General features: G+C 38.3%; 1 protein-coding gene across 2 annotated transcripts in view; it reads left to right on the forward strand.

The window, feature by feature from the left end:
• The window catches only part of HDAC9 (histone deacetylase 9), a gene marked incomplete at its 3' end in the record, with an annotated part of 276,027 nt that overhangs the window by 161,593 nt on the left and 87,363 nt on the right, over positions 1-27,071 (forward strand). For both annotated transcript variants that reach the window (XM_082498904.1, XM_082498905.1), the window contains 5 exons: positions 7,011-7,118; positions 19,025-19,080; positions 19,323-19,410; positions 23,749-23,868; positions 24,194-24,291. In XM_082498904.1, coding sequence (XP_082355030.1) covers positions 7,011-7,118; positions 19,025-19,080; positions 19,323-19,410; positions 23,749-23,868; positions 24,194-24,291 — 470 coding nt within the window. The remainder of the gene's footprint in view (positions 1-7,010; positions 7,119-19,024; positions 19,081-19,322; positions 19,411-23,748; positions 23,869-24,193; positions 24,292-27,071) is intronic.

Below are 27,071 nucleotides of genomic sequence, written 5' to 3' on the forward strand. Positions count from 1 at the left end.
AAGCATTTTCACACACTAATCCATTAAATACTAAAACAAATGTCAAGTTAAATTAATAGAGTAGTCAGGGTTAGGTCTGAAAGTGCAGTAACATTTTTACAAGCATCTGGTGATATATGCCACATATCTGAGACTTGAATCTGGTCCTAAGTGTTTTATTTATGAGTTTTTTCTAAAAACAAGTTCTAATCCACATCTAATCCATGCTATCCTCCCTCCATTCCCCTACCAATGGTCCACACATCACTGTTTCACTAAAGTTTTGAGATCCTTTAGGGGGTCTAATATATGCTTTATGAGACTCAGAGATTCTGAATGCGTGTCATAAAAGTTAGTTTAGGAGAGTAACTGAATCAAGCTATTTCTTCTGAAGATATTATTCTATTCAGGCTGCAGCCTGACTTAGCCTGATTCTTTCCTGATTCTCATTTTGAATACAAAGCTATTTGTTTTTTAATACAGACCTCACGTATTACTTGCTGTTTTACAAACTTTCACGTGAATTTTCTTTGTACAGAAGTAGGGGGGCTGCATTTTTATCAGTGGTTGACTACCATCATTAGTAACTCTGCTAAGCATTCAATTATTAATTTTTACTTAGAATTTTTTGCTGAGTATTTTCTGAAAATTGGCTTTGATTTTTACTAGCTTTACAGATTAGATCACTAGTGGCAGGTAAAACTTGAAAGATGTTAAATATTCTACATAGAGTGGGTACATGTAGCATCCGCATTCCTTATTCTTGTCCTGAAAGAGGCTTTTGGGGTCAGAATTAATAGAGTCTACAATTCTTTTTTGAAGTCAATTTCCATTAATATTATTGCTGATAAATTCTCCTACTAGAATTACTCAAACACAACAGAGAAGACAATGCAAGCTCAAGTGAATTCCATGGGTTTTGTTTAAGCAATGATTTGTGAAGATCCTTTGAACTATTCATCCCACTCAGATTGCATCCCCTTCACAATTTATTTGTAAACTACACTGGTAGGCAAGAAAGTATGAAAAGCTGATATTCTGGCTACTGTCTATAGCAGGCGATTTAGATTAAAGCAGCTGGAAATGCCTTTGACAGAACAAATCTCTGATACAGCTGTAAAATAGCAGTAAAATAAAGGAAGCTCACTGTACATATTTTTCCTGAAGTAGCCCACTTCCACACACTTCCTCTATGTGGGATTTATGGAAGACGCATCAGCCATGCAAACTTTTTCTCCTTTGTTCCTTAACGAGAGACATGGCTGACAGGCCATTCATTAGAGATTGTTCCTTGGAGATGATGCGCACACCTTCGCTTCTTTAGTCATGGTGAGATGAAACACCAGCTGAGAAGCACGTCAAAGACCTTTTGCTTCTTAGTGGAAATCACAGCAGTGATGAATGACCACCAGGACATCTGTAGGAGTGGGAGGTGAGAGCTATAAGCGTGGCACCTGGGAAGCTGCACTGCTCATGGTCAGGAGCAAAATATTCCAAACTTATGCGCTGGTGTTCACTGGCACCAACTGTCTCCAAGAATGACGGACTCCTTGTTGGAAGTGATAGCAAAATGCCACACACAATTTTTAGAGGTTGCAACACTTCAGGAAAATATTTAATTTCTATTTTCATGCCAGGGAACTAAAAAAACCACAGTGATGGAAACATATTTTCTTTGGCATACGAGGAAGAGTGTGAAACTCTGAACGCTTTTAAAGCTGAAGCACAGGAATTTGCTCTGCAATACACAAGCTCTGGTAAATTGCGGTATCACTGAGGAGGTCTGTACTCTGTTGTATTACTTCTCACTGATTTCTTAATCAGTTTGTTTACTGCATATAGCTACACTGTTGTCAGCTGACTAGATTTTATTTACTTCTCAGTTTTATAACCACTTACATCAAAGAACAGTATTTTTTTAATGTAGTAGTTTTTCCAAATTTGTGTTGAAATCTATCTATCTGAAATGTATACTGGATTAACTTCCATCTAAGAACAGTTGAGCCCAAACTCTGCTCTTTAAAGAAAGAGCAAAGAATCCTTTTAAACTACTGTAAAGAACTGCTACTTTTTAGCTTGTTGTTCAGGATATTGGACACATAGAATACAATCACTGCTATCAAAGGATCATCACAGGTCAAAATTTCCATGAACAGGTAGATGACAGATTACATTTTGGGGCTATTCTTAGACAATAAATAGCAACTCTGGTAGGGACGTAGTAACTCTAGGAGGACTGGTTTTGATTTTTATGATGGCAACATTTGTGCAGAGAATCCAGAGCAGGATGAGCAATTCAGTATATTTTAAATTCCTTTCAGGAGCAAGATCAGAATTCCACTGTGGAAGCTGGATTTATGTTAAATTGCAAATTATATGTTTGGAGGGGGGGGGGGGGGGGGGAAGCTCTATGATACTTTGTTAGAATCCATCCCAAAGTAGTAGCTTGGGCTGTCTTTTATGTTGCCATATAGTTATTGGTGGATGTGTATTTAAGGCAACTTCAGAATTTACAATAATTATTTAAGAAAGAGAAATAACTGACACAGATGAATACACCATGCAGGGTGTGAAAAATGGAATGGTGTGTCAGACTGTGAGCAGCATCTCTGGTCAGTGGAATTGAGATCCAGTGCCCATTAGGCAGATCCTAGAAGGTTTCTGGAGGAAGGAAGGATGAAACAGAGGATGAGCGAAGAGGTTTTCTAGCAGGGGAAGGGACAGGTAAAACAAAAGGTAGTTATAAATATATTTCAAAAATTCTTTAGAATTATTATTCGTGCCACTTTTTTTTTTCTCTCTGAGGTAGGTTTCAAATACATGTAAATAGCAGGACAAGTAGCATTTCGAGTTTCAGCAACTGCGGTGATTTCGGAAAGTCCTTTAAGTAAACAGTCTGTCCCTCAGATGTATTTCCATATCCTTCCTCTCCACCTTCACATGCCATAACCTGAGCACAGTATAGGGAGTGGGCAACTTTCAAACTTTATAGTCAGTCTTCCTTAATACGAAATATTCCAGCTGTGAGGGGGAAGCTTTCTAGCTGCTGAACCACCTCTGCTGTGAGGCTTCTTGTTTCTTAGCTTGTTTTCAGTATGCTTAAAGTCTTCATTGTGAAAGTCAAGTTATCACATAGATATTTCTTGCAGGAAGCATTCATATCAAGTTCTTTTTGTAGTGTAAAGCAGGGAATTTCTGCACACAGGGCTCGAAACATTAGTTGCATTCAGTCAGGAAAAGTTACCTACATTTCTTTTCACTTAAGTCATTCCCTTCCTCTTTAATGCCTCCACATCCACTTCAGGGACAGGTAGCTTAATTTCTATCATCTGTAGCTTTACAGAGTATTAGCTTTGCTACACATGCCAATGATTGAGCTATACTAGACGTACTTGAAAAAGCCTACAACCTACAGTGCTCATTCAGGAAACTCGGAGTGAAGTAAATCCATATGTGCGTTAGAATGTCAGTGTTCAGATAGGGCTCGTGTTTTCTGGCTCTTGGCGCTATCACGCACAATCCTTCTTTGAAGAGCTGCACTAGTGATAGGATTTTTGATAACGAAATGTGTAATATGCTCATAGTTTAGCACTGACATTTTGATGCTTTAAAAGAATGTTCTTTTTCATTTGGTTAGACATTCAGACCATTTTCCTATGCTGAGAATTTTTTAAAAGAACTCTTAAATGAAAATAATATATATATGCAATTAAGCAGAAAAAACGGGCTAAAATTCTGTGTTAGAATGCAGCTACAAATGCTGTATTTTCTGTAAATTTTGTTTAACATTTTCCACAAAACCTCCAAATCAAGATAGGATTTTTACTAATCCTTTGGCTGTTCCAAAGCACTTGCAGAACAAAAATAACCTCTTATAAAATTCCATCTGACTTTTTCATAGTCTGTGATTCAGAAAGTATCACATTTGTCACAAATTCATGCATACTTAGAACCTAGATAGACTGCCAGATACGTGTGATATGTACATGAAGTAGAACCAGAAACCAGTGTCTAATCCTATTCCCTTTACTTGTATAAAATCCAACAATTTAATCTCACACGAATAAAGAAAAGCATATCTAGTGGGATTTTACATAGCTGCATTGCATATACAGCATGACAACTGGGTCAGCTAGTAGCTGTAATTTTAATGGGTTTGCCACTTATATCACTGTATTTCAACAGCAATTTACAAAGTAAACATTGAGTAACACTAAAAGAAAACCTCTGTTTAAACACCTGTAACATTTAAGGCAATATATAGCACTAACAGAGATATAAAATAGAGTGGGATGTTATTTTCCAGTCATTACAGCTAAAGAGTTGGCTGTAGGATGAAGATTTTTGTAGGTTGTTCAGTCTGAATTTTACATGATTATGAAATAGTATTTGACATCTAAGTTTATAATACTGTGCCTTTTCAGGGTAATTATTCACATTTATGTTAGTTTTCTTGTATTATAATAACTGTGCACTAAGGTATGCAGCTTCAGTTAGCAACCTTTGTCTTTGAGAATTTACCATTTGTTACAGGTACCATGCCCAAGCGATCAGCTAAAATATCCTGAATTTCCAGTCTACATTTAGGTGGCCATTTTTGAAAATTCTTCAGGAAACTCTGTTTTGTTTCCTGATTGCCAATTTTCATTTCCAGTCCAGGTAAAATCAGGTAGCAGCCACTCAAGTGGTCTAAAGGAAGTTTTTTTCAGTGGAAGATATTTGGTCTTATTGTCTTGGTTCATTCTCCTCACACTCAGCTGAAGGCAGAAAATGATAAATGCCGTATCCTGGCCAATACTCAGCGTTCGGTGGTTGGAGAGACTGCCGTCTCATGTGTCAGAGCAGACAACTGTCTTGAAGGGTGGGTACTTTCAAGCTGTGGTTACAATTTTAACTTAATCGGCCTTCCTGGAAATGAATCATAGTCCCTTTGAGGATGCAGGCTCCTGCTTGTGCCCTGGTGTACCGAGCAGCTGCCATTGAATCATTTTCATCAGCCACTCCTTCATGTTATCCTTAATTTGCTAGCCATAAAAATAATAAGAAAGTACTCCCTCCCACCCCTCTTGTTGATACTTCTTTACTTAAAGTACTGCACAGTATTTTTCAAACTTTATTATGGTTTTATTAAATTTATTTAACCAATGAACTCTAGTTATTTATCTCCTTATTTGTTTTAAAAATGAAAATTGATTCACAGTTGCTTTAAAGCGATAGAGAGACAACCTGAAGGTCTGCCTACTGTTGAAGATGCCACTACTTGTTCTGCTATTGGGGTTCTTTCTTATTTCTTGTAATTTTCTTAGTCACCTGTTGATTTGTGTGCGTCTTTGGTAAAGCTACTTAATATCTTTAAATCTCAAGCTGTCTATCTGCAAAACAAATACAATAAATCCCCTTGTATCAAGCTGATGGTGCTCAATTGTGTTTCTACAACATTTTGAGTTTCTCAGGTGAAAACACAGTGTTAATCCTGTTATTCTAAATTTAGCAAGCAAAATGCAGTCATCTTATTCAGGTATATTGTGAATATGAACTATTCTCATTAGTTCTGCTGCATGACACAAAACTGATCAAAATGATAGAAAACTCAGGTCTAGTACACTGAAAAATAAGATCACTTAAGTAGCTTGAAATATAATATTATTGTAACAGTAATGGTGGAGACATTTGACAGGTGTAGAGAAGATCAAGCTTCTTTCTGTTTCAAATGACTAATCAGAGAAATTCCTCAGAACCTCCAGAGTCGAGAAGCCGTTGCATCCATTTTCAATTACTTGATTTCTTTCTTTCTTTCCTTTTTTTTTTTCTTTTTTTTTTTTTAATAAGAAATTAGGAACAGAAGCTTCTGGTTCAAACTGAAAACATGTCTCAGTGTGCTTGGAAGTTATCCAAATAGCATCTGCCACAGTATTTTGTCTATCCCTAAACGTTTTTCTTTTCATGATAAATTTATACAGTATGATACAATTAAATGCACTTCCCATGGAGCATCGAGGAAGCCTGGCTGTGTCTTTGGATGACTTTTTCAGACTATTTCACACCACATCATTCCACATCATGTCTGCTTGGCATAATATTATATAAGGGATATACAACATTTCACGTATACTTTTTGGTATGTTTCTGCAAATAAATTGTTACTAAAAATAGATTTCAAAAGTAAAATCTCAGCATACTGATTGAAGCTGTAGAACAGTGCTGCTTAGCCATCTTTATAATATTTCCTTTATAATATTTTATCTTTATAATATTTTACCTTCCTATTTTATATAATATTCATGTAATAATTGTCACACTTGCTCATTTAGAAGGCGCAAAAGATAATTGTCTCTGCTTTAAATAACCACATTCATTCCTTACAAGGCGGGACCTAAAGCTTTTCAGCCAAAACCTATCAGTTTGTCAAAAATGGAGACACAGCAAGGGTCACACTTTATTTTATTTCATTTTATTTTCTTTCTATGGCAATAGTGACTACTGAAAGTAACCTAATCAATTAATCGTTCTGATTTCAGTCACTTAAAAACGAGTCCTGCCTGGGTAGGAAAGGCGAGTGCTTACTGCTCTTTTTTTTTTTAAAAAACTGCTGGTGAGTTTTGGTGGCATGGGTTGCCTGTGATGGCTGCTGGAGCCAGCATTGGCCATCCGCACCGGACGCTTTGTCCAGGCGATGGCAGGTCCCTGTCCCCCCACCGGCGTGAGGACCCGGCGCACGGCATCTGGCGGCCGGCGAGCGGGCCCGGCCCGGCCGATGTAATGCTGTTTGTAATGAGAAATCTAAACAGGGAATGGCAGCGAGGCATGACAGGAATGTGTTTCCATTGGAGAAGCCCGTGCAGAGAAAAAGCATAAGCAAAGCCATGTCCAGAAGGCCTTTCAGCTGGCCAGGACGGAAGACTGATGTTATTGTACACGGGCTGTCACGCTGCCAGCCCTCCCTCACGGGTTTGTTTTCTCTCATGCTCTCCCTCTCCCTCTCCCTCTCCCTCTCTCCCCTGCCTTCCTCCCGGGGCCGGCTGTTTGCTCAGGTGGACAGTGACACCGTTTGGAACGAGCTGCACTCGGCCGGGGCGGCACGCATGGCGGTGGGCTGTGTCATCGAGCTGGCGGCCCGCGTGGCCTCCCGGGAGCTGAAGGTGAGGTCCGGGCCGCGCCGTGGGTGGGAGAGCCGGGGCGGAGGAGCGGCAGGGGGCTGAAGGGAGGGAGTTGTTCAACCGCCGGACTGCGGGCAGGGTGGCGGGAGGAGGGCCGGCAGGATGGCCACCAAGGTGTGGCAGCCTGGGCAGCTCTTCCAGGCCTCGCCAGGGATGGCCTCGCCGTCGATAATGCTGAAGCAGTGGTGGGTACTGCGGCCTGAGGTGAAGTTACTCATGGCATGCAATGTCTCTGGCAAGTGGCTGGGGCACTGCCTGCTGAAGGGAATTTAAAAATATTTTTTTTTTTTTTTTTAGTATGGTTGTTTGGTCCCATGCGTTAACCTCAGGATACCACCCAGAGAGAGGGGAGGCACGCAGTGGGCGTGCAGGCCAGGGGGGAAGAGGGAGGCGGCTGGTGAGGAGACCGATGGCCCAGGAGGTGCCTTTCCGCCCGGCTGGCCGCCCGGTCGCCTTCTCCCTGGCCCCTTTTCCTTTCCTATCTCTGGGCCGCACAATCGGCAAGGCATGATGTACAAAACCCAAATTATCCCCAGTCTAAACAATTTACAAAAGCTCTAGACCTGACGGACTTTGACATTTTATTTGGTATTTTAACAGCCCTATTTAAAGGTACACCATATGTAGCCAGAGTGCAGGCTTGCCCCAATAAACATTGTTGGAGTTAACATGTCTCCTCCATGAAACTGTTTATTCACTTTCCAGTCCAAATACTTATGGATTCAGTCCTGTTTCCAAAATCAAGATAGAAATACATATTTTGGAATTAGTATTGTATGATAATCTTTAAAATTCCAGAATGTATTTGAACTTGAGAATTTTATTCCTGTATATCTGTCTTATTTCAGTGAAAATACATTAGCCACGTATTTGGGGAGGAATATATATGTTTATGTGTATATATACAGAGACATAGAATATACAGGTACATAAATGACAGCGTGCTCGGGTGAAATGCAGTACTATAGCTCTGACCCGATTGGATGTGGTTACTAAACTTCCATATTCAGACACCAAAATCATTAACTAGGTACTACACAAAATGTACAAATTTTGAAATCTCAGATCAAGGACAGGGCACATCATATGGGATCCTGTTGTGCATCCTCTCTGATGGGTATTTTATCCCCATTAAGCTTTCTGGGCACTGTAGGATTCAATACATAGCTCCCTGCACATTATTCCCATCCAACGGGACTAATGAAAGTGAAGAAGGATTTTTACGTAGGACATATGTCGGCCTCTAAGGCACTATAAAAGCAAGTTTTGATAATAATAAGGAGATATGTCCTGTGTGCAGTTCATGTGAGTAGGGCCTGCTACAGAATCTTTACCAGTTACCTCTGTACATATGTGGTGTCTTTCCACAGTGTGAATGCTCTTGATTGTTTATGTGTGTGTGATGGACAGCTGAAAAGAATGAGGCTTAAGCCACTGCGAGACCTTGGTTGCTACTGGCATTGCAACAGTCTGTAAACAGATATTTCAAATTTAGTACTAGTTTGTAGTTTAATGTAAAATTATTGTTGATCCTAAATAGCATCTTTGTCTACAGTGCAGAGAATTGAAGCAGTCTCATGCAACATCTAGTTGAAACATGGGAAAGGTAATTGTTCAGTAGACGTGACAAGTAGTCGGTTTATAACAAATCATCAAGAAAATATGAATGGAAAGGATTTGCTGTGAAAGACAATCAGGAATACTTATGCCATTCCTGATAAATGTTTATCTAATCTGGTCCTATACTTCCAGCATGGATCCCAATGACTGACGTGCCACCATGCCAACTGTATGAACTAACAATCTGCATGTGGTATTTATAACTTAAGGTTATGGAAATGTTATTAAGGCCTGACTGACAGAAGAAAAGCATGCTAGCAGAAGTTCTGGAAATGCACCGATCCTGACATTAGCTACTTTGGCAGTCCTCTTATGTTTGTTTTGTCACTGCATCCATACAAACCTGGGTTTTGCGGCCAAGTTGCCCCCAAGAACCTCATATGATAAACAACATCAGGGAGATTTTTGCAGTGTATTCTGGAGTTTTCTACATGGTGTTCAGGATGAGATTTTAGGAAGCTGTGAGATTTTAGTCCCACAGGTTTGTATGTTCCAATCTACCTTTATGACTTTACATGTTGCTTTTCCATCTTGCTGCCCTTTTTCCTCTAGAAACATGTTGCATTGATCACCTCTTTCTAGTATGGGGAAAATGACAATTCTGTAGTGTATTTGTGAATATCTGAAGGAAAGTAAATGAAGCTGACCGCTTCCATGTGCATTCATTGATCAAATACGCACGTGAAGCAACCATTTGGGGACTGTACTGTGAGCACTGAGTGGGAGGATTAAGCTCTGATGGAAAACTGGAATGATCTGCCGCAGCTTCAGAATCTTTGGATGACAAAAAAATGCCTTCAAAGTATTGTGTGTAAGCTGTAACAGCTCTGCAACATGTAAACAGCAACATGAGAGCAGTAGAGAAACATGCTGTAATTTTTCCCTGGAAGTTTACCACCATGGATTGCTATCAGATGGTGCGCCGTCAGTTTGGTGTCATCTTAGGAAAAAAAAAAAAAATATGAGACAGGACACACCGATTTGTTCTGAAATCCCACAGTTCACTGAGAAGAGCTGCATGTCCTGAAGTTCACAGTGGCAGACTTACAATACATAGCAAGGGCTTCCCACAGGGCAGTGCTCCAGATTGCAGCAGGGGAGGCAGTGGACTATCTTCCCACTGCACTGGAGAATCACAGATGCCTTTGTCTGAAACAGCCACAGCAACATTAGGGTAACCTCAGAGTAAAACTATCTAGCATAGACAAAGTCTGAGACAAGAAGCCTCAGAAATGAGAAACTGAAGTAAAATTCATTTAACAAGTGCTTTTCTGACATGAAAATTATCAAATTTGTTCGTATACTTGGGTATAAGCAGACCAAATATTTCTTACAGCTTAATGAATCAATATATATGTTTTAAAAAATCTAGCATGGCTTTCCTAAAATTAAAATGAATATAATAGTCTATTTTATCAAAATCAATTAAATTAATTTAAAAAAAAACAATTTACTTGCAATACTGAATATAAATGTCTTCACTACTAGAGTGTAGAAACTAAAAAACTTAAACTGCCCTGTATTGACTGGCATCTGACATTTAAAGTCCACTTCGTGAAGGACAGGGTGTTTCAATTTCTATGCTTATTCCATGGTCTCTACTGATTTCACTTGCTATTGCATAGAGTGATACTAATAGGTTCGAACTACAGGTACGTACTGCTAAGACAAGGGTTGAGACTACAAAATAAATTATGAAAGTCTGCAGAACAATTGAGAGATTCACTACAGAGCTGGGCATGAGTCAAATTTCTACAAAGGCAAAAAATTCTTTACTTTATTCTGAATTTCCTGAGACTATCAGTCCCATTTCACACAGGTCTCATCTGAGAACAGCAACATTTTGTTCATCTGATTTGGACAGTGTTCAAAAACTGATCAGGAGTTAACAGTTCTCTTCACTGTAGTTCAAACCCCTTGTGAGACATCAGGTTTCTTTGATCTCCTTGACTAATGGGGAAAGAATCAATATGACAGTGCTAAGGATGTAAAACAATAGGGTTTACTGAAATTCTACTGCTGCCATAATAGTAAGCTATTGTGAGGTTGTTTTTTTTTAAATCAAGACAAATTGTCCCTTCTCTGGGGAGTCTTAACCTGGATGTTTTTTATTTGATTATATCAAACAACCAAAATTAAGAATTTTGGGGGTTTGTTTAATACTATAATGAGCATTCCTTGAGATCCATTTGATATACTTTTGAGATAATATTTAATAGAGAATAAAGACTCACACCACTGAAATAGATAGTATGAAAATGTGACGTTATACTGAGTCAAATGCAATGCTTTTCCTTTTTTCATGAATTTATTTGCATGTATGATGAATGCCATCTTGGCAATATTAAAATAGGAGATGAACCTAAAGATTGCATGAAGGTCACCCTTTTCTGAGCTTTTTATAGTTTAGGAAACGTGCTAATGAGTTATTTATGTTACATGGAATCAGTACCACAGCTCTCCTGTCTGGCTGTTTTTCTGTATCTGCCTTTGCTCCTTTCTCATTTCCCAGCAGATTTATGTAGATGGCTTTTAATAATTTGCCATCTGACCACAGATGTTTAGAAGACTGGAGTATGCAGAACCGCGTGAATATAATTCCACTGCAGTCAATAGCTGTATCCAATAAATAATTTTAACAGATAAGAGAAGTCTTATGATATATTTCCTGGGGCTTGGGGAATAAATACAGGTAGTGCCCTGCATATAATTTCTTGCATGCGGTATAGCTCGTGAACTTGGAAATCATTGTCTCTAGCCTCTACCTAATGATCATACCTTCAGAAAGACGGCCCTAAAAGATCTGCATCTGCAGAAAGAGCATTTCTTTCCTAGAAGTGTCTCTTAAGGGTCTCCTTCCTCTCTCACATTGCCACAGGAAAATAGAGATGTTCTAGAAGCATGTTGCAAAAGGAAGCGGTACATGTGGAGGGTCAGGCTATGACACACATCCTATAGGAGCAGAAGGCAGCTCTGCAACTCCCAGCGTCCCAGTCACTGCTCTGAAATAACAAGGCCGATTTCAGGAGTGCATGGTCTAATGGCTTTGTGGCACTGGGAGGTGCTGTCCTGCCCTGCTCTCCTGTTTATTTCCCAGCCCGGCTGGGCTGCTTCCCTTACATCGACTCTGATGCTCCACTCAGTTCACCTCCCCTCCCTGCTGCTGTGCTACTTCACTCAGGCACAGACTCTCCCCTTGCCTGCACCCGGCTGTCCTGCACAGCAGGCACTTCCCTCCTGCTGCTGAACTGGACGAGTACAGAGGTCATCCAAACCCCACATTAGAGAAGTCTTAGAGGAAAATAAAGGAAAGTTTCTGCATCTGTGGTCTCTCTTGAGTTTCAGATTTCATTTATAACTCTTAGACCCTGCAGAGAATCTCACCTTTAGGACTTAGCTTGCCAAATTTTTTTTTTTTTTTTTCTGAAAGAGTTTAGGTCGCTGATATTTCTGTTTTGTTAACCAAATTATTCATGCTGATGCTGCCACCTTTTTTGTTACCGTATATTAGGTGTTTATTAAATGATTACTACTACTTTTAAGAAGTTGGAATTCAGATAGTTGATTATGGTAATATGCAATTTTGCAATAATTATGCTTTGTTGAATAATGTCCTTCAAAATGTTATTTGTTCTTGTAATAGTTGCTTTATTGAGTGCTGTTTTGTGAACATTAAGTGTGTCTTAACTTCTTTTCTGATAAAAAATCGTACGTTTCTCTGGCTGCCCCTTAATATCTTACAATTGATTGGCAGGACAAAAATTGTACCAGGGAAAAGTACAATTTAAAAGAGTATACTTAACAAGAACCTCTTTTTGCAATGGGAGATGGCTTTCCATCATCATGGGCAACTCAGTGCCAGAGCAGACCATGGAACTACTGAAAATCTAGAGGAACATTTATGAAATGGTTTTCTTCAGCTCCAGATGACCCCATTGAGTAATATTATAAAACTGAATTAATTATTTTAAATACAGTACCCATAATAAGGATTACTGTCTAGTTTACTCTGCACATCCTTTAAATATGTAAATATTGGTGATGGCAGCACCCTTTTCTATGATGGAAACATGTAAGCACTATATATTTTTGATTTGAAACAGAAGAGACCTACACAATAAATTGTGAAGAACTGGTAGGATTGCTATGGTTATTCCTTATTAAAAAAAAAAAAAAAAGATTAATTGAGTTAAGAAGCATTTTTGCAAAAGAACACTCAAGAAAAAAGGCACATACATTAAAAGCATGGTCTGAGACTGTCTTGAACATCTGCTTTAGATGAATTGAGTGAAGCACAAGCCCTTTCTCTGCCTTATATATGTGTATGTCATGTGCGCACACACACACGTAGAGTTGGTCTGTTGGCAGTAGGGGCCATTTAACAGAATGAAAGCCATTGAAATGAGTTTCCTTCAAACCAGAATCTGGTCTGTTCCTGGGATGGTTCTTTCTGATATGTCAGGTTGAACCAATACCAAAATTAACCTCTTGCATTTGGTGATTGCTACTCTGGTGTCTGTATAATCTGTGGATAACTTACATTGAACTTGAAACTCTCACTCCAAATGAGATTGATTATCACTGTTTTCAAGGCCTTTGTCACACGAGGCTATGAAGGAATCATCATATGGTAAATTGTACTAATCTAGTGATTAAGCAGAATTAGCTCAATCAACCCACACCTCCCCTCCAAGAACTTAGTTTTCTAGTCTTAAAAGTATTCTTTATAAAAATCATGCAGTCATCTTTCACAGCTCTACTGCTATGTTTTCTTAGAACAAAACCTAAAATAAAGTATCTTTCTAAAACCATAATAAAGAAAAAGACCTGACAACAAATGTCTCCCTAATCCCACAGTGTCCTCCCTCCAGTAAAGCTTCAGGCCAGCAGATTCCCATGCCTGTCTGAACGACAACAGTCCCCACACAGCTCCTCTGGTTACCTACAAAAATCTCCTTTCCTGGGAAGTGTTCTGTGCTCAGGTACCTCCTGAACAGTACTCCCGCAGGCTCTGCCCTTCCCCTGTTTCTACCTCACTGTCTTACCCTCTGTCCTGTCACACTCTTGCTCTCTGCCTTAAAAAAAATTCTTAGCGAGGTGTGGCAGACACAAACCCAGGCATTTTTTCCATGCCCAGGCACAGCATTTTTAACAACACATAGTGTGTAAGAAACAGTAACAAATGAATGCCTATTTTACTAGTGTTAAAGATGTAATTGATAAAAGCCATCAAAGTTACCAATGAAGTCTTTTAGATAGTAGTTCATATTCTTTGTTTTTACAAAGTTACAAAATTACAAAATTTTATATGGAACCATCTCTTATATACTTTATCCCAGCAATTATGGTTATATTTATAGCCGAATGACTGCTATTATTTCATATAGCAGTACAACTTTAATTATATGTGTGGTACATAGCTTATCTCCATAACCACTCTGTTCTTAAAACTCTTTGTCTGCTTTCTTTTCCAATATAGTTAACAATAGTTGTGGCTAAACAAGCTATCGCAGTTGTATACAAGTTAGCCTGCAAGCACCAACTTTTCATGTGTATTTACTGGTGCTATCCTTTAAGACCTTCAGGAAAGCAAACAGGGAAGTCTTTGTTTCCATCACAGAGTTAAATGTTTAATGTCCATTTCTGTGTTCTTGGCCTCTACTAGCTTCCTCTGCAAGACAAAACGGTATTCCCCCATGTCCATTACTGCTTTCTTGGCAAATCTACATGCTGCTAATACTGCTTTGTTAAATCATAGGTTCTTGTTCACTGCATTCGTAGACCCCCAGGGCCAGATATTGGCTCCTGCTCTGGCAGTACGAATAACTTGTAAAATTGTCCTAAATGGGTACCTGAGGATTGCCTCAGCCTTACACCACTCACTGCTATGCTTACCCTCTCTGCTGGATGGCATAGCATGGGATCGTGTTACAGCGTAAATGACACTGGCAAGAATATCTTATCTTCTTAAGGGTACCAGTTGCAAGGGGATTGTTGTAGGCAGACAAGACTTAAAGCAGCCCTGATGTTTGTTATTGTAGGACTTAACTAAGCTAGAAAGAGCAGGGGTAAAGATGTCACTAAGGCCAGCTCAGGGGTTACACCCTGTCAGATATACTGCATAGAGCACCTTTTAAATTTAAAGAAATAGGTTTTTATATGACTGTATAAGGACACAAAGTTGTATATATAAAACAAAGGGAATATAAATTCTGACAAGAGCAATGGATACATTTCTGTATAATGACTCAAGAAGTTTCCACAAAGAAATGAAGTATTAGCTTCAGTGATTTGCTTCTTATTCTGAAGCCTGTGCACATTGAAGCAAAAATAAAACCTTTCCATTAAAGACAAGTGAATGTCCAAAAATGCCATGTTTAAGCAGTACTAATTTTAAGACCTAAGGGCTAGGTAGGTTAAGGGATTTAGACATGTAGAAAATAGAAACTTTAACAGCTGACTTTAGGTGAATGTTGAGCTTCAAGTGTAGAATCCAGACCCTGAGTTAGGTACCTGGTCTCCATATGAAATACACAAAGGTTCCTGAGAAAGCTGTCCTTAACAATGTGTGCAGCTGCAACTAGATAGTGCATGGGACAAAGTTCTACTGAGAAATTTGCTCATCACTAGGGATTACAGCCATTTTCCTCAAAGTGTTTTTTCAAAGGTTATGAACTTCTGAATAGAATCACAGAATCACAGAACATTTGATGTTGGAATTGACCTCAGGACGTCATCTAGTCCAACCCGCTTGCTCAAGCAGGACAACCTAGATCTTGTTGCCAGATGGCTTTTGTATATCTCCAGGGATGGAGACTCCACAGTCTCTCTGGGCAACTTGTTCTATTGCTTGGTCAGCCTTGCAGTAAAAGAACATTTTCTTACATTCAGATGGAGCCTCGACTGTTTCAATTTGTGCCTATTGCCTCTTGAACAGTTGGGATAGATGGCCTTGTTCTTTCATACAGGGGTATACAGCTTAAAATACAAGAAGAGCTTCAATTTCTTATCTTTTCTAGTGCAAGGAATCCATTTTTAAACTCCATATAAAACTGTTTTATATTAAATTTGAGATTTAGTGGTGGTGTTTTGTCTTCTACTGAAGGACTGCTACTTGCAGTAAATAATTAAAGATTTGTAAGTTTGAACAAGAACTGAGGAAGAGCATGACTAAACCTATTGTTAGAAAACTCACTTAGACTGAAAAAGATGTGTCTCAGTATCTACTTTATGGACCACATAATCTAAATACACAGACAGATATGAGAAGAGTATTTACAAATTCATCCCCATGTTCAAAAAGGAGTTGAATCTGAGTATTCTACCGTTTCAGTAAGTGCTCTTGGAGTGCCTGCTGGGGTTCATTGCTACTTCTTGAATGGCACTGGCTTTTCTTAGAGTCAACAAAAAGCCAGTGGATTTTACTGGAGTAGTATCAGGTTGAAGATAGTATGCACTGGTTCTTAGCCAGGCTTCTCAGCATGCCTGGAGTGCCAGACTGACTGGGTTGCTTTTAGTCCACTCAGAATCTAGGCAGAGCAAGCTCCTCACTGCCAAACAAAGGGAAGAGTGATTCACACCTTGCCACAGTCACCACATATTGCTCTAGGGAAAAATTGTCTACGTCTAATTTTACCTCCTTGTATCATAAAAACACCAGTGGAACTCTGCTGTAGATGGTCAGTCCCAAGCACCGGAGTAACCACCTGTGTTATGGTATTGTCTTGAATACTTGTCTGGGAAAGGTTCAGGCAGAGGTATAATAGATGTCCAAACATGATGTAGCCCAACATGCTAACCCAGCACACTACAGAAAGGAACCAACTGTACCGCCAAAGACAAGAAGCCCATGGTAGCATGTACACCTCTGTTCTTTGGAAATCAAGCATCCAGCTACCTATTTGGAGTCATGAAAGAAGAGAATACTTAGCTTACTGTGGAAAAAGACTAAAATTTTTTGAGTTTTCATTAAAGATCTAACAAAGTGGGTCTGTCTGCAATGGATCTTTGTAGACTGAGTTTGGGCAGACTTCTTTTTGTTCGTTATTCAAATATGCAGAGGTTTTAGAATATCTCTATTCAGGCTTCACCTTTTATCCTCAAATATAACTAAAGGTAATCGTATAATGGCACAGACATGAATCCTTTTCTTAATGTTCATGTCTGTCAGTCAGTTTAATGTTCTGTCTACACATAAAGGTGTCTGTATCCTAGTATAAATAAGGCTCTGTACAAAAATGCTTTGAATTTATGTGTGTTGGCTTCATTTTCAACATATTGCTCTGTGTTAGTGTTTCTATCTTTAAAGCAGATTTTTGCCTTTCTGTCTACTGTTCTGAGCTCACTGTCTGGTATTTAAATATGCCATAAATAAATTAATTCACGTTCCGTTGTGCGAATGTTCACACAAAGTTTGAAAGTAAGAGAAATGAAGTGTTTTATCAATTGCACAGAAGTTGCTGTTAATACTGTATGGTAACTAGTTTTCAGTGTTTGGTAAAAATTGATTATTTGCTTTATCATCGACATAACACATGGTATTTTAAAAAACTAGAAAATTTTCCATGTGAATCCTGAACTTCTTGTAATATAAAAAGAATATATAAAATGGTCACAACACTGATGTGAATGTCTTGCATGCTCCTGGAGAACTGTAATAGTTAACTTAAGCTCTGATACCAAAAATTAGCTAGCTATAACAAAACGAGGCTTCCAAACAGTCTAGTCAAAGTAAGGGAACAGAAAAAAGAAGCCTATACTCTAACTGTCATGTTGTCCAAAAGAGCAGTGTTGATTTTTTCTGTCTCTATATTGCCCCATGAAATCCTCCCAGAGATAATCATCTTAATTATATTGATCTTTTGGGAATGCTGCTAAAGTTAGATGATAATGAGCTGTGAGCTGAGCAGGGGCAGCTGTAAGACTTGCATGGACCTTTTCCAAATTCCTACAAATGTTAAGAGAACAAAATACAGGTAGCATCACAGTCTCTCGCTAGGAATAGCCTCTTCTCTGAGTCTTTCTTCAGTTCGTTATCTGTACATTTGTCAGCATACACATACTTTGGTTTTTTCATAAACTCTACAAAAGAATTCTTCACAGAAGTCTTCTCTAAGTCATACTTTGTGTGAAAAGGAAATGTTAAAAAACCCTCAGAAGGGTAAGGTTTTAGCTAAGAGGGTGAAGCTGGTTTGGTTCTGAAGATTAGTGAAGTCCTCAAGGCCTTTTTTTTTTTTTATGGTGTGTTTGATCTATAGGCAATTTATATTCCACCTCCAGGAATGCCTGGCTAAATATGAATGCATATATTTGTTCTGTCTTTAGTTTTTGGGGTTTGGTTGGTTGGTTTTTTGTTTTGTTTTGTTGTTGGTTTTTTTAATGTGGAATTTAATGCAAAATAAGGCATGATGTCAAATCCCCCAGATTCTTTAAATGGTGGCCAGAAGAACCACTGTTACAGATGTATTCCGTTTGCATTATAGTTTGCGTTTGCTGAAGTCTGATAGAACTTTGGCCACACTCCACAAAACTTTGCAGCTGGCTGCTTGGATTACATTTAGCAGCAAATTATATGAGATAGCTTAGTCATATTTGTTTATAAATTAATGCCAGTGAAACAACATAGGTAGACAATTGCACAGGTACACACTAACACACATCCATAGGATTGTAAATAAACATTTCACAGTCACCAGTATAACTGTATTTACTGCCATGTTGTTCCTCCTTATTTACACCCATGTGAGTGAAAGTTTAGTGATTATCCTGCTTGTTTCAGATAAGTAAAGGCTGAAACACCGACATTGAACTAGCTTAAGTACTTCAAACTGAACTACTTTAATACTGATTATTAAAATATAGAAACATACCATCCTTTTTCTTCCTGTCCCGTCCTTTTATTTTGAAGCATCTCAAGCTGGAGCGATGTAAGATTACATGAACTTAGATCAAGAATGGATCAGTGGTCTCTGGTTCCTTTTAAATGTGAATTCTAGAGAGCAGAATTGATAATGGCTTTCTCATCCTGCTTTTTTCCTCCTCTTTAGATCATGTTGTGTGTGTACGTATGTATTTGCATGTGTGTATTTATAGAAGTTTATATGCCACTGTTCTCAAATATTATTATATCTGGCAGTACTATGAAAGGGTGATTGAGAGGTGCTCAAGAGCCTCTAATAGATTTCAATCCGGTCTGCCTGCTGCTCCGTTTTGCACTGAGTCAAGTATTTTTTTAAGCTGATAATTGAAAACCTATCTTGTTCTTACAGAATGGCTTTGCTGTTGTAAGGCCCCCAGGCCATCATGCTGAAGAATCAACAGCCATGTAAGTACCAGGGAATATTGCCCATCTTGGAGCACTAAGGTTACTGGCAATCACCTGCGTTGTTCATGTCTCTGAAGAACTGTAATTGTTAGCAGATGACTGAAAAGGCTTTCTAGGTACTCCCAGAAGCAGATTTATGGCCTCAGAGATCATATAGCATTTTTAAAAATGTTCTGAACATTATTTATAGCTGTTTTCCTGACTGATTTGCTTTCTTATTTCTGTTCTTCTCTATTCCACAGGGGGTTCTGCTTTTTTAATTCGATTGCAATTACTGCCAAATACTTGAGAGACAAGCTAAATATAGGCAAGATATTGATTGTAGATCTGGTATGTATTCTTGGCAAGCATCACACTTTCAGTGCATCCAGATAAAAGATAATGAATTTGCATTTATATGTCAGACTTTCCTGCTTTTAATACCAACAAGTAATAAAGGTGTGCATTTCCTCTGATTTTGGGAACTCATTAAAGCCAGGATGGCAGTACTGAAGCCATAAACATCTATGTTTCACTTTAATGGTGTTAACTGCAATTTAATGAGAAGAAGGCACAGATCAGGGCAACTTTTATGGTCCTTAAATGAATTGATACTTCCACCGTTAAAATAACCCTACAGAACCCAAGTTTACTTTTCCCTACAGAATACAAACTTTAGTCAGATGTGCCTTAAAGAATGTTGTTGCTTTGGTAACCAAATTGGCCACTTCCCCCAGCTAGCAATGATTCGACTTGTTGTGTAACTTTGATATTATTAAACAAATCAACAGGTCGTTCCCTCTAAGAAGTTTTCAAGTCATGTATGCCAGCTTTTGATGGTTCCCTGAAGGAAAACTACGTGATTAAAAATCCACTTCATTGGATTAGTCTTGTATTTTAATAGAAGGCATTCTTACACAATACTTAATATGTTTAACAAATGGATTATTTAAATGCAGATGACATTTGGCATGTTGTCTATATTATTTTCATGAATAATGAATTGGAGCTCTGCCTTGCACTTAAAGGATCAGCCCAATGCACAGCCCAAGGAAAGCTGAATGCTGATTTATGAGCACCATTTTTGTTTTCCTACAGTTCATGAGGAGGTGTAATAGGGTGTCTGACAAAGCATAGACAGGAAATGAACCCTGGCATCAAAACCTAACCTGTTACATCTGCACTTAATTAATTTTTGCAGGTGATAAAAGATTTAAAGACAAAATATGTTAAAGGGTTTTTGAAGTGCAAGGCTTAATAGTCTAAATCTTGTTCATATCTGCACTCATAATTAAATCTTATTGTGAAGTCATGGCCTTACCATCTAGCACTTTTGTTCAGTTAAACATGCGTACTGGCTGTTGAAGAGAAGCAGAGAAAGGGGGAGTGTGGGAGAAGGAATGACAAGTGAAAAATGACTGGTAGAATGAGTATATGGCTCGGTTAGATATTCTTCGATTGTTTTTCAAATATTTCTCAGTGTTCTACTATCACTTAGGAACATCACTGCAAATTGCAAGAAACCAGTATTTTTGAAAAATTCACTTCCACTGTATGTTGCATCTGTTTGCTAACTTGAATATTACAGTCCATTGAGTTTTACGGCTGTAAGTGCTGGCCAAAAGTGAACTCTATGTTTATTCCTGTTTATTAATAAGAAAAACCTATTCAAAGTTTGCATTTTCTGAATCTTTTGAAGCCGTTTTGACTGTAAGTGTTACATTCTCCTTGTTGGGAAAAGAAATCACTTCCATTTGACCTACTCAGTCATTAAGCACTTAGAAATTCAGTTTCAATTTTGCAAGGTGAGGTTAAATGTGCAAATCATTACCTATGCAAATGATTACCTGTGAAGCTGCTTTATCCTTACCCAGGAAAGTAGACAGGGAATGCTCAGCCTCTCTCTGACTTTATCCCATTGGCCAGAATAGCTCAGCTGGTGAAAAGGGAGAACTATATGGTTGACACAGGTTACTTCATTCCTGGAGCAGTTGCAGTCCAGTCCCTAGTCTGCTCCATGGTCACTGCAATGATATACAAAAATTCATATGGGAAATTTCTTATTTATGCAAACTATGGATAAATCACAATCCAAACTGAATGAATGAACCAGTTAATAGTGATGTCTTTATGTCCACCAACAGTTTGGGGCATCTGAAGGAAAGAATGGAATGACAGATGTTAGACTTGAAATTAACATCTAAGGCTATATTTTGATAGAGACTAGCACACCAGGACCCCATGCTGGTTGACAGCTACACATCTTACTACAATCTAAATGTAATATTCAATCCCATGCATTAAACTGTACTCTAGTTACAAATTAAGTGGTCTTCATAGCTGCTACATGTGTTCACATATAAATGCTTAACTTTTAAATTTTTAATCTTTCCTTCATTTTTTTCTGCACTGAAATATGACCTCTCTGTCATCTTTTCTTTCCTCATTCCACCATTTAAATAAACCTCCATTTTGAACTGACATATATCCTTAATACATTTGATCTACTGATCTACTAAGGGCAGAATATTAACACATTTCCCACATGGTAACATCCGCAGTCTTAAACAACACATTCCTTTGTCTAACCAGAGAAGTTACTGCTCTTCAAAACAGAGTAACACTTGGTGGAATTAAAGTTGAGACAAGAAAGCTACTTTTGAGATTTGAATAATCAAAAAAAAAAAAAAGAGCTCTGTGCTCATTTAATATTTTTTCTTCTTATTTGAAAACTATTACAGTAAGAATATATCTAAAGCCCCAAATACGCAAGGAAAAGAACGATGAATTAAAATCACAAATTGAAGTCCTGTTATGGTTTTAGTCATAGTGTCTGCAGATATATCTATATGGCCAACATATCTTCTGGGGTTCTTGCAATCCTTATTCCAAGACCTTCCATACTTGCATACATGTTAGCATGATCTGGGTCTGTTTTGGAGTAAACCAATTAATTCTGCCACAGGTGAAGACAGGATGGGATTCTGGGGTTAGTTTGCGTGCAGATTTTACTTCATTTGCCAGTCAGAGTCCTCTAAGACCATGCTGGCTGCCTTCAAATCTCCAACACCCTCACTCCAGTGTGTGCTCCCTTGCACCTCCAACATGTGTTACATTTAACCTTGGCATTAAGTCACAATTGGGCTGTAACTTCATCCTCGTGTTGTTTCACGTACTTTCAACTGAGAAAAGAAAAGCAGCCATTATGATATTACCCCACAAGGGTCCCAGAAGAGGTCCAAGTCAAGCACAATGCAGTACAAGTAAGACTCAATGCAGAGAATCAGTGTAGAGAGTCCTGAACAATGTGGGTGACAGTCATGGGCTACACCAGCTGGCAAAGAGCACGAGCAATGGGCAGTGCTTGCTGTGCCGTTGGCAATGTATGCCTAACTTCAACCTTCCCGGAATTTAGGCATCCTGCGGAAAATGTGACCATTGTTTCTCTGATACTAAATTTGGTTCAGAGCTCATAGCATTTGTAAAATGAATACAGTCTGGGTGATAGTGTTGCCATGCAGACTACTTTGTCTGTCCTCCTTCTGAATTCTCTCTTTAAATTAGAAATTTTAAAAGGGTGGATTGAAAAAGGAGGAGAATCAAGAATATCTATATTTTTTCAGCTTCCTACAAATACCAGTGGAGAAACTTACAAAAAAGACTCAGTTTTCTTTCACTGAAAGGCAAGAGGGTTTTCCATTTTCACTTGTAAAATTTCTTGTGTCTAACCACATAGTACAAGCAAAACTAAAAAAGAGGAAAATTCCACATCATCAGCCTTTGTCATATAGGTATAATGTCAGCATTTCTTTTTCAATATTTAATTTAATGACAGGATTTCTTGTCACTGGCGTTATATAATGTTTGAAATATGGAGACTAGCCAAGGTCATTCCTTGATTGTGGAAGGCACCATCCTATCTGCCAGATGATTTAATAGCTAATGAGATCATATTCCTATGTCTTCAACTGTTGCCGTCATGATTTTGCAAAAATGAAGTATGAAGTCCTTTCTGCATCTGGCATCTCTTTTGATGTGGATCTAACTGCTGAGGGACTGCTAACTGAACTGAATGTTTCAAGAAAGCCAATTTACTCAGCTGGTCGCAGAGCCTTTGACCTCAATAGTGGAACTTGGCAAATCAATGAATACACTAATGTTTAGTGTTCTGTCAAGAATTGTGAAAAAGCTCTGTAAACCATAGATCCTTCTGCAAAATACTAGTTTGTAGTTTAAACATTAGTCTTTCTTCAGAGGCCAATGAGGCTAGTTAATTAAGCCTGAGGGGTTATGAACTGTTGGCAGTTAATAAGTCATAAAATTCCTCCATAAAACAGGATGCTAGATTCCATCACTGAGGCAAGGAGTACAAAGAGCCGGTGTATAAATATCTAATTGTACAAAAGGACTGGGATTTCTCAATGACTGCTCATCTGGAGTCTCCAGGGCACGCTCGCTATGGTTTCCTGATTTTTAGAAGCCAGTTTAAAAAATGAGTGCATTAAAGAGTAATTTGCCTGAAAGTTCAGGAAGTATGGGGTGGTGAAGGGAGGGGGAACGGGAAAGACAAAAGGAGGGCGAGAGAGAGGGAGAGAAATGGGGGGGGGGGGGGTAAAAGAAAGCAGAACTGAGCTCTCTACGCTGAGTTGGACATTATTACTTTTGTCATCTGTTTTCTTTCTTCTTTAGGATGTTCACCATGGCAACGGTACACAGCAGGCTTTTTATGCTGACCCCAGCATCCTGTATGTTTCCCTCCATCGCTATGATGAAGGCAACTTCTTCCCCGGCAGTGGAGCCCCAAATGAGGTTAGGTTTATTTCTTTAGAGCCCCATTTTTATTTGTATCTTTCAGGTAATTGCATTGCATGATTACCCCTAATTTTCTTGTCCTTCTCTGGTTCTTTAAATTACACCAGATTACCAAATTGTCCACTGGGAGCAGGGGAACAGTGGAGAACAAGTGCATAACCCAGAGCAGTCCTTGTCAAACAAGGCTGGGCTGATCTGACATGTTGTTTGATGTTTGTTTCTAAAGCACACTTGAGAATTTTTTTTTTTCCTTTCCCTCTCTCTTTTCTTCCTCCTTTTTCCTCCTCTTCACTCCTTTTGGAATTTTATTCCTGTTTTTCAGGTTGGAAGTGGCCCTGGTGAAGGGTTTAACATAAATATTGCTTGGACTGGTGGCTTGGATCCTCCTATGGGTGATGTTGAGTATCTCACAGCATTCAGGTTGGTACCTTTTTCTTTTGAAGTTATGAAAACTGGTCATAGAACATAAGCATGTGAATAAGAGCTAATGTAATCTTGAATGACAGGAGAATGACCTATGGTGGAACTAACTTAATACTGGTATCCCAGTATAAAAAGATTAGTAAATAATAAAAATGGATAATTTAATTGTAGTGATCATCCACTCAGAATCAACAAAAAACAGGTCTAATGATTTAATTGGTCACTCATTTTATCATTATTCTATCATACCAGTAAAATGAATTTGAGCTTTCTCACTTCTCTACCTATGAAATTTAAATATAAGCATTTATACCAGGCAGAAGAAAAATACTGTTCACGTTCATGTTGATTGTAGTTACATGCAAGTAGAGCAGATATAAAGCAATGTGAAGTATGTTCCAAATCCAGTGTTCCTCATTCACTTTAAAACTCATCATGATGCTCACAGATTTGACCAATTGGCTTTTTCTATGAATTGCAGTAAAGCGTTGTTTACTTAAAAGTAAAATGAAATGTGAAATGTGAAATGTCTCAGTAAGAATGATAGGAAATGTTGCATGCTGTACTTCCCTTTGCTTTCAATAGCTCATTCTAAATGAAATTTTATTCTTTCATAGGTGATGCATCATAATCTTTAGTCTTATTTTCATGGGACCAGAGGAGATAAAACCTGATTAAAACACACTCTTTTAGACTTTTAGTAGTCCTCTCTTACATACACCTTTTCCTTTCATTGTAAAGTAGTCCAGTGGAAGGGTTTAGTGGGCACTCACCTCTCAAGACTGGGCAAATGCTACGTGTTTGAAAAGAGGTTTCATTTAGTGGAAACTGATATGCAAGGAAATCAATGAGACAACTAACATGTATCTCCAATCACTTTCTAGACTTATAAAGTAGTCCGTTTACCTTATATAGCTTTTGACTATATCCTATTGAATATCACAAGAAGTATATAACTCATTTTTTATTTTTTGTTTTGTTTTGTTTGGGTTTTTTTGTTGTTGTTTATTTGGGGTTGTTTTTTGTTTTTTGTTTTTTGGTTTTTTTTCTGAAACACTCCTGTGCAGTCCATGAAATAATATGCAGAGGATCTGGTAAACAATGCACCTGAATTCAAAGTCTAAGCCCTAGATACAGAAATAACTTTACACATTCACAGTATCACACTGTTATTGTGGAAAGGGTTTTAATTTTATATACAACATTTGCCTGTATTTAAAAAGAGTGTAAACAAATAGTAAGTGGTGGGCTCCAAATTTTCTACACCTCAGTATTTCCTCAAGTTCTTTCCAAGATCTGTCTTATTCTTTGATGAGATTTTACAGAAGTTAGGGGACTGGATGGTTCAAATCACTGGTTTTTGTGTCTGATATTAATATATCTGATATGATCACCCCAAAATTCTTGGTTTGGATCCAACCTGTCCCAATAATGATATAGGTAATTTGGCCATCTAACACTACAGAGAATGGCGGTCCCAGTTTATTGAACAGAACACTGACATAACTGAGACTGCAACCATATTGGCACCCCTGCTATCCTGGGCATAATAACACCTTTTCAAATATGTACTTTGCGGTTCTAGTTTAAGCACACTAGTAAATAGTTTGGAGCAGCTAATATTGCTGCTGTACCTAGTACTCTGCTTCAGAGTTAGAGGGAATTTCAATGTTTGTGCCTGAGAAAAGCAGTGCTATTGAGGAAAGTAAAATTCATGTAAGCTACTACACACTGCCTAATCATTTGCAGACGTAACACTAAAGTAAATGCTTAATTACATAGATCTTTTTTAATGCAGATAAATTCAAAGTAATGTTTGGGATCTCCCTTAAAAGAATTGCTGACGGTGCAAAATGTAATGCTGCTATTTTAAATGCATCCATTTAAACTTGTGATTAATGTTTTAATTAATGTGAAGGTTATACATTTTGTTAAAGAGTTATTTATTACGTTTTTTTTTTAAAGAAATACAATGCTCTTCACTTATTACAATAGACACTGCTGTTTTCCTTTTCTCCAAAAGAGTAGGAATGACAGGAAATGTTTCCCTACACCTGAAGCCCCGTTTTGCCTAGGCACAGTGTTTATGCCCTCTGCATGGCTTATTGATATGGATTTGGTACTGCTGGTACGACAGTTTTGAGTGGGGATCAATGAAGCAAACAGCACGGAACTTTGAAGGGCAAATAAAAAATTCTGTAAATTGCGTAGGGTAGACCAGGTGGCTGTTTTCTGTGGATTGGGTCTGAATGGTATGTAAATTTTCAACTCCTCATAAAGAGACACTTAATCTGTGGACCAGAATCTATCCCTGCTATTATCCAAAATGTCACACACAGTGTAGCCTGTGCTGTCAGTTTGGCCAGGACAGAATTGTGAGACAGTAGTCAGGAAAGAGAGAGCGCCACAGTTCAGTCCTTTAGCCAGAGATAGAAAAGAAGGTACAGTCTTGGAGAAAATCAATAGAAAAGTTGCTAAAAAACCCCAGCTATTGTTCTGGAATTTTAACCTGCAATTTTTTTAAGAAATTAAAGAGTGAGTTTTGTACATAGAAAAATGGGCTTGATTTTTTTTTCTGATAGATTGATTTTAGGGACAGAGTTACAGAGAAGATCCTAACTAAGGGGTGGGGAAAATGTTGGACATTCTCATGTCCAAAAATAAGGGACAAAACGGAGAGATTTTCTCTGCATTCCTACTCCCCAGTAGACAGAGAGGTTATGCAGTATTCAGTCCCTGTAGAAGGCAGGAGAGGGTGTTGGTGAATAACTAAGGTG

The sequence above is a fragment of the Vanellus vanellus genome (assembly GCF_965231255.1).
Source record: "Vanellus vanellus genome assembly, chromosome: 2".
NCBI classification, from domain to species: domain Eukaryota; kingdom Metazoa; phylum Chordata; class Aves; order Charadriiformes; family Charadriidae; genus Vanellus; species Vanellus vanellus.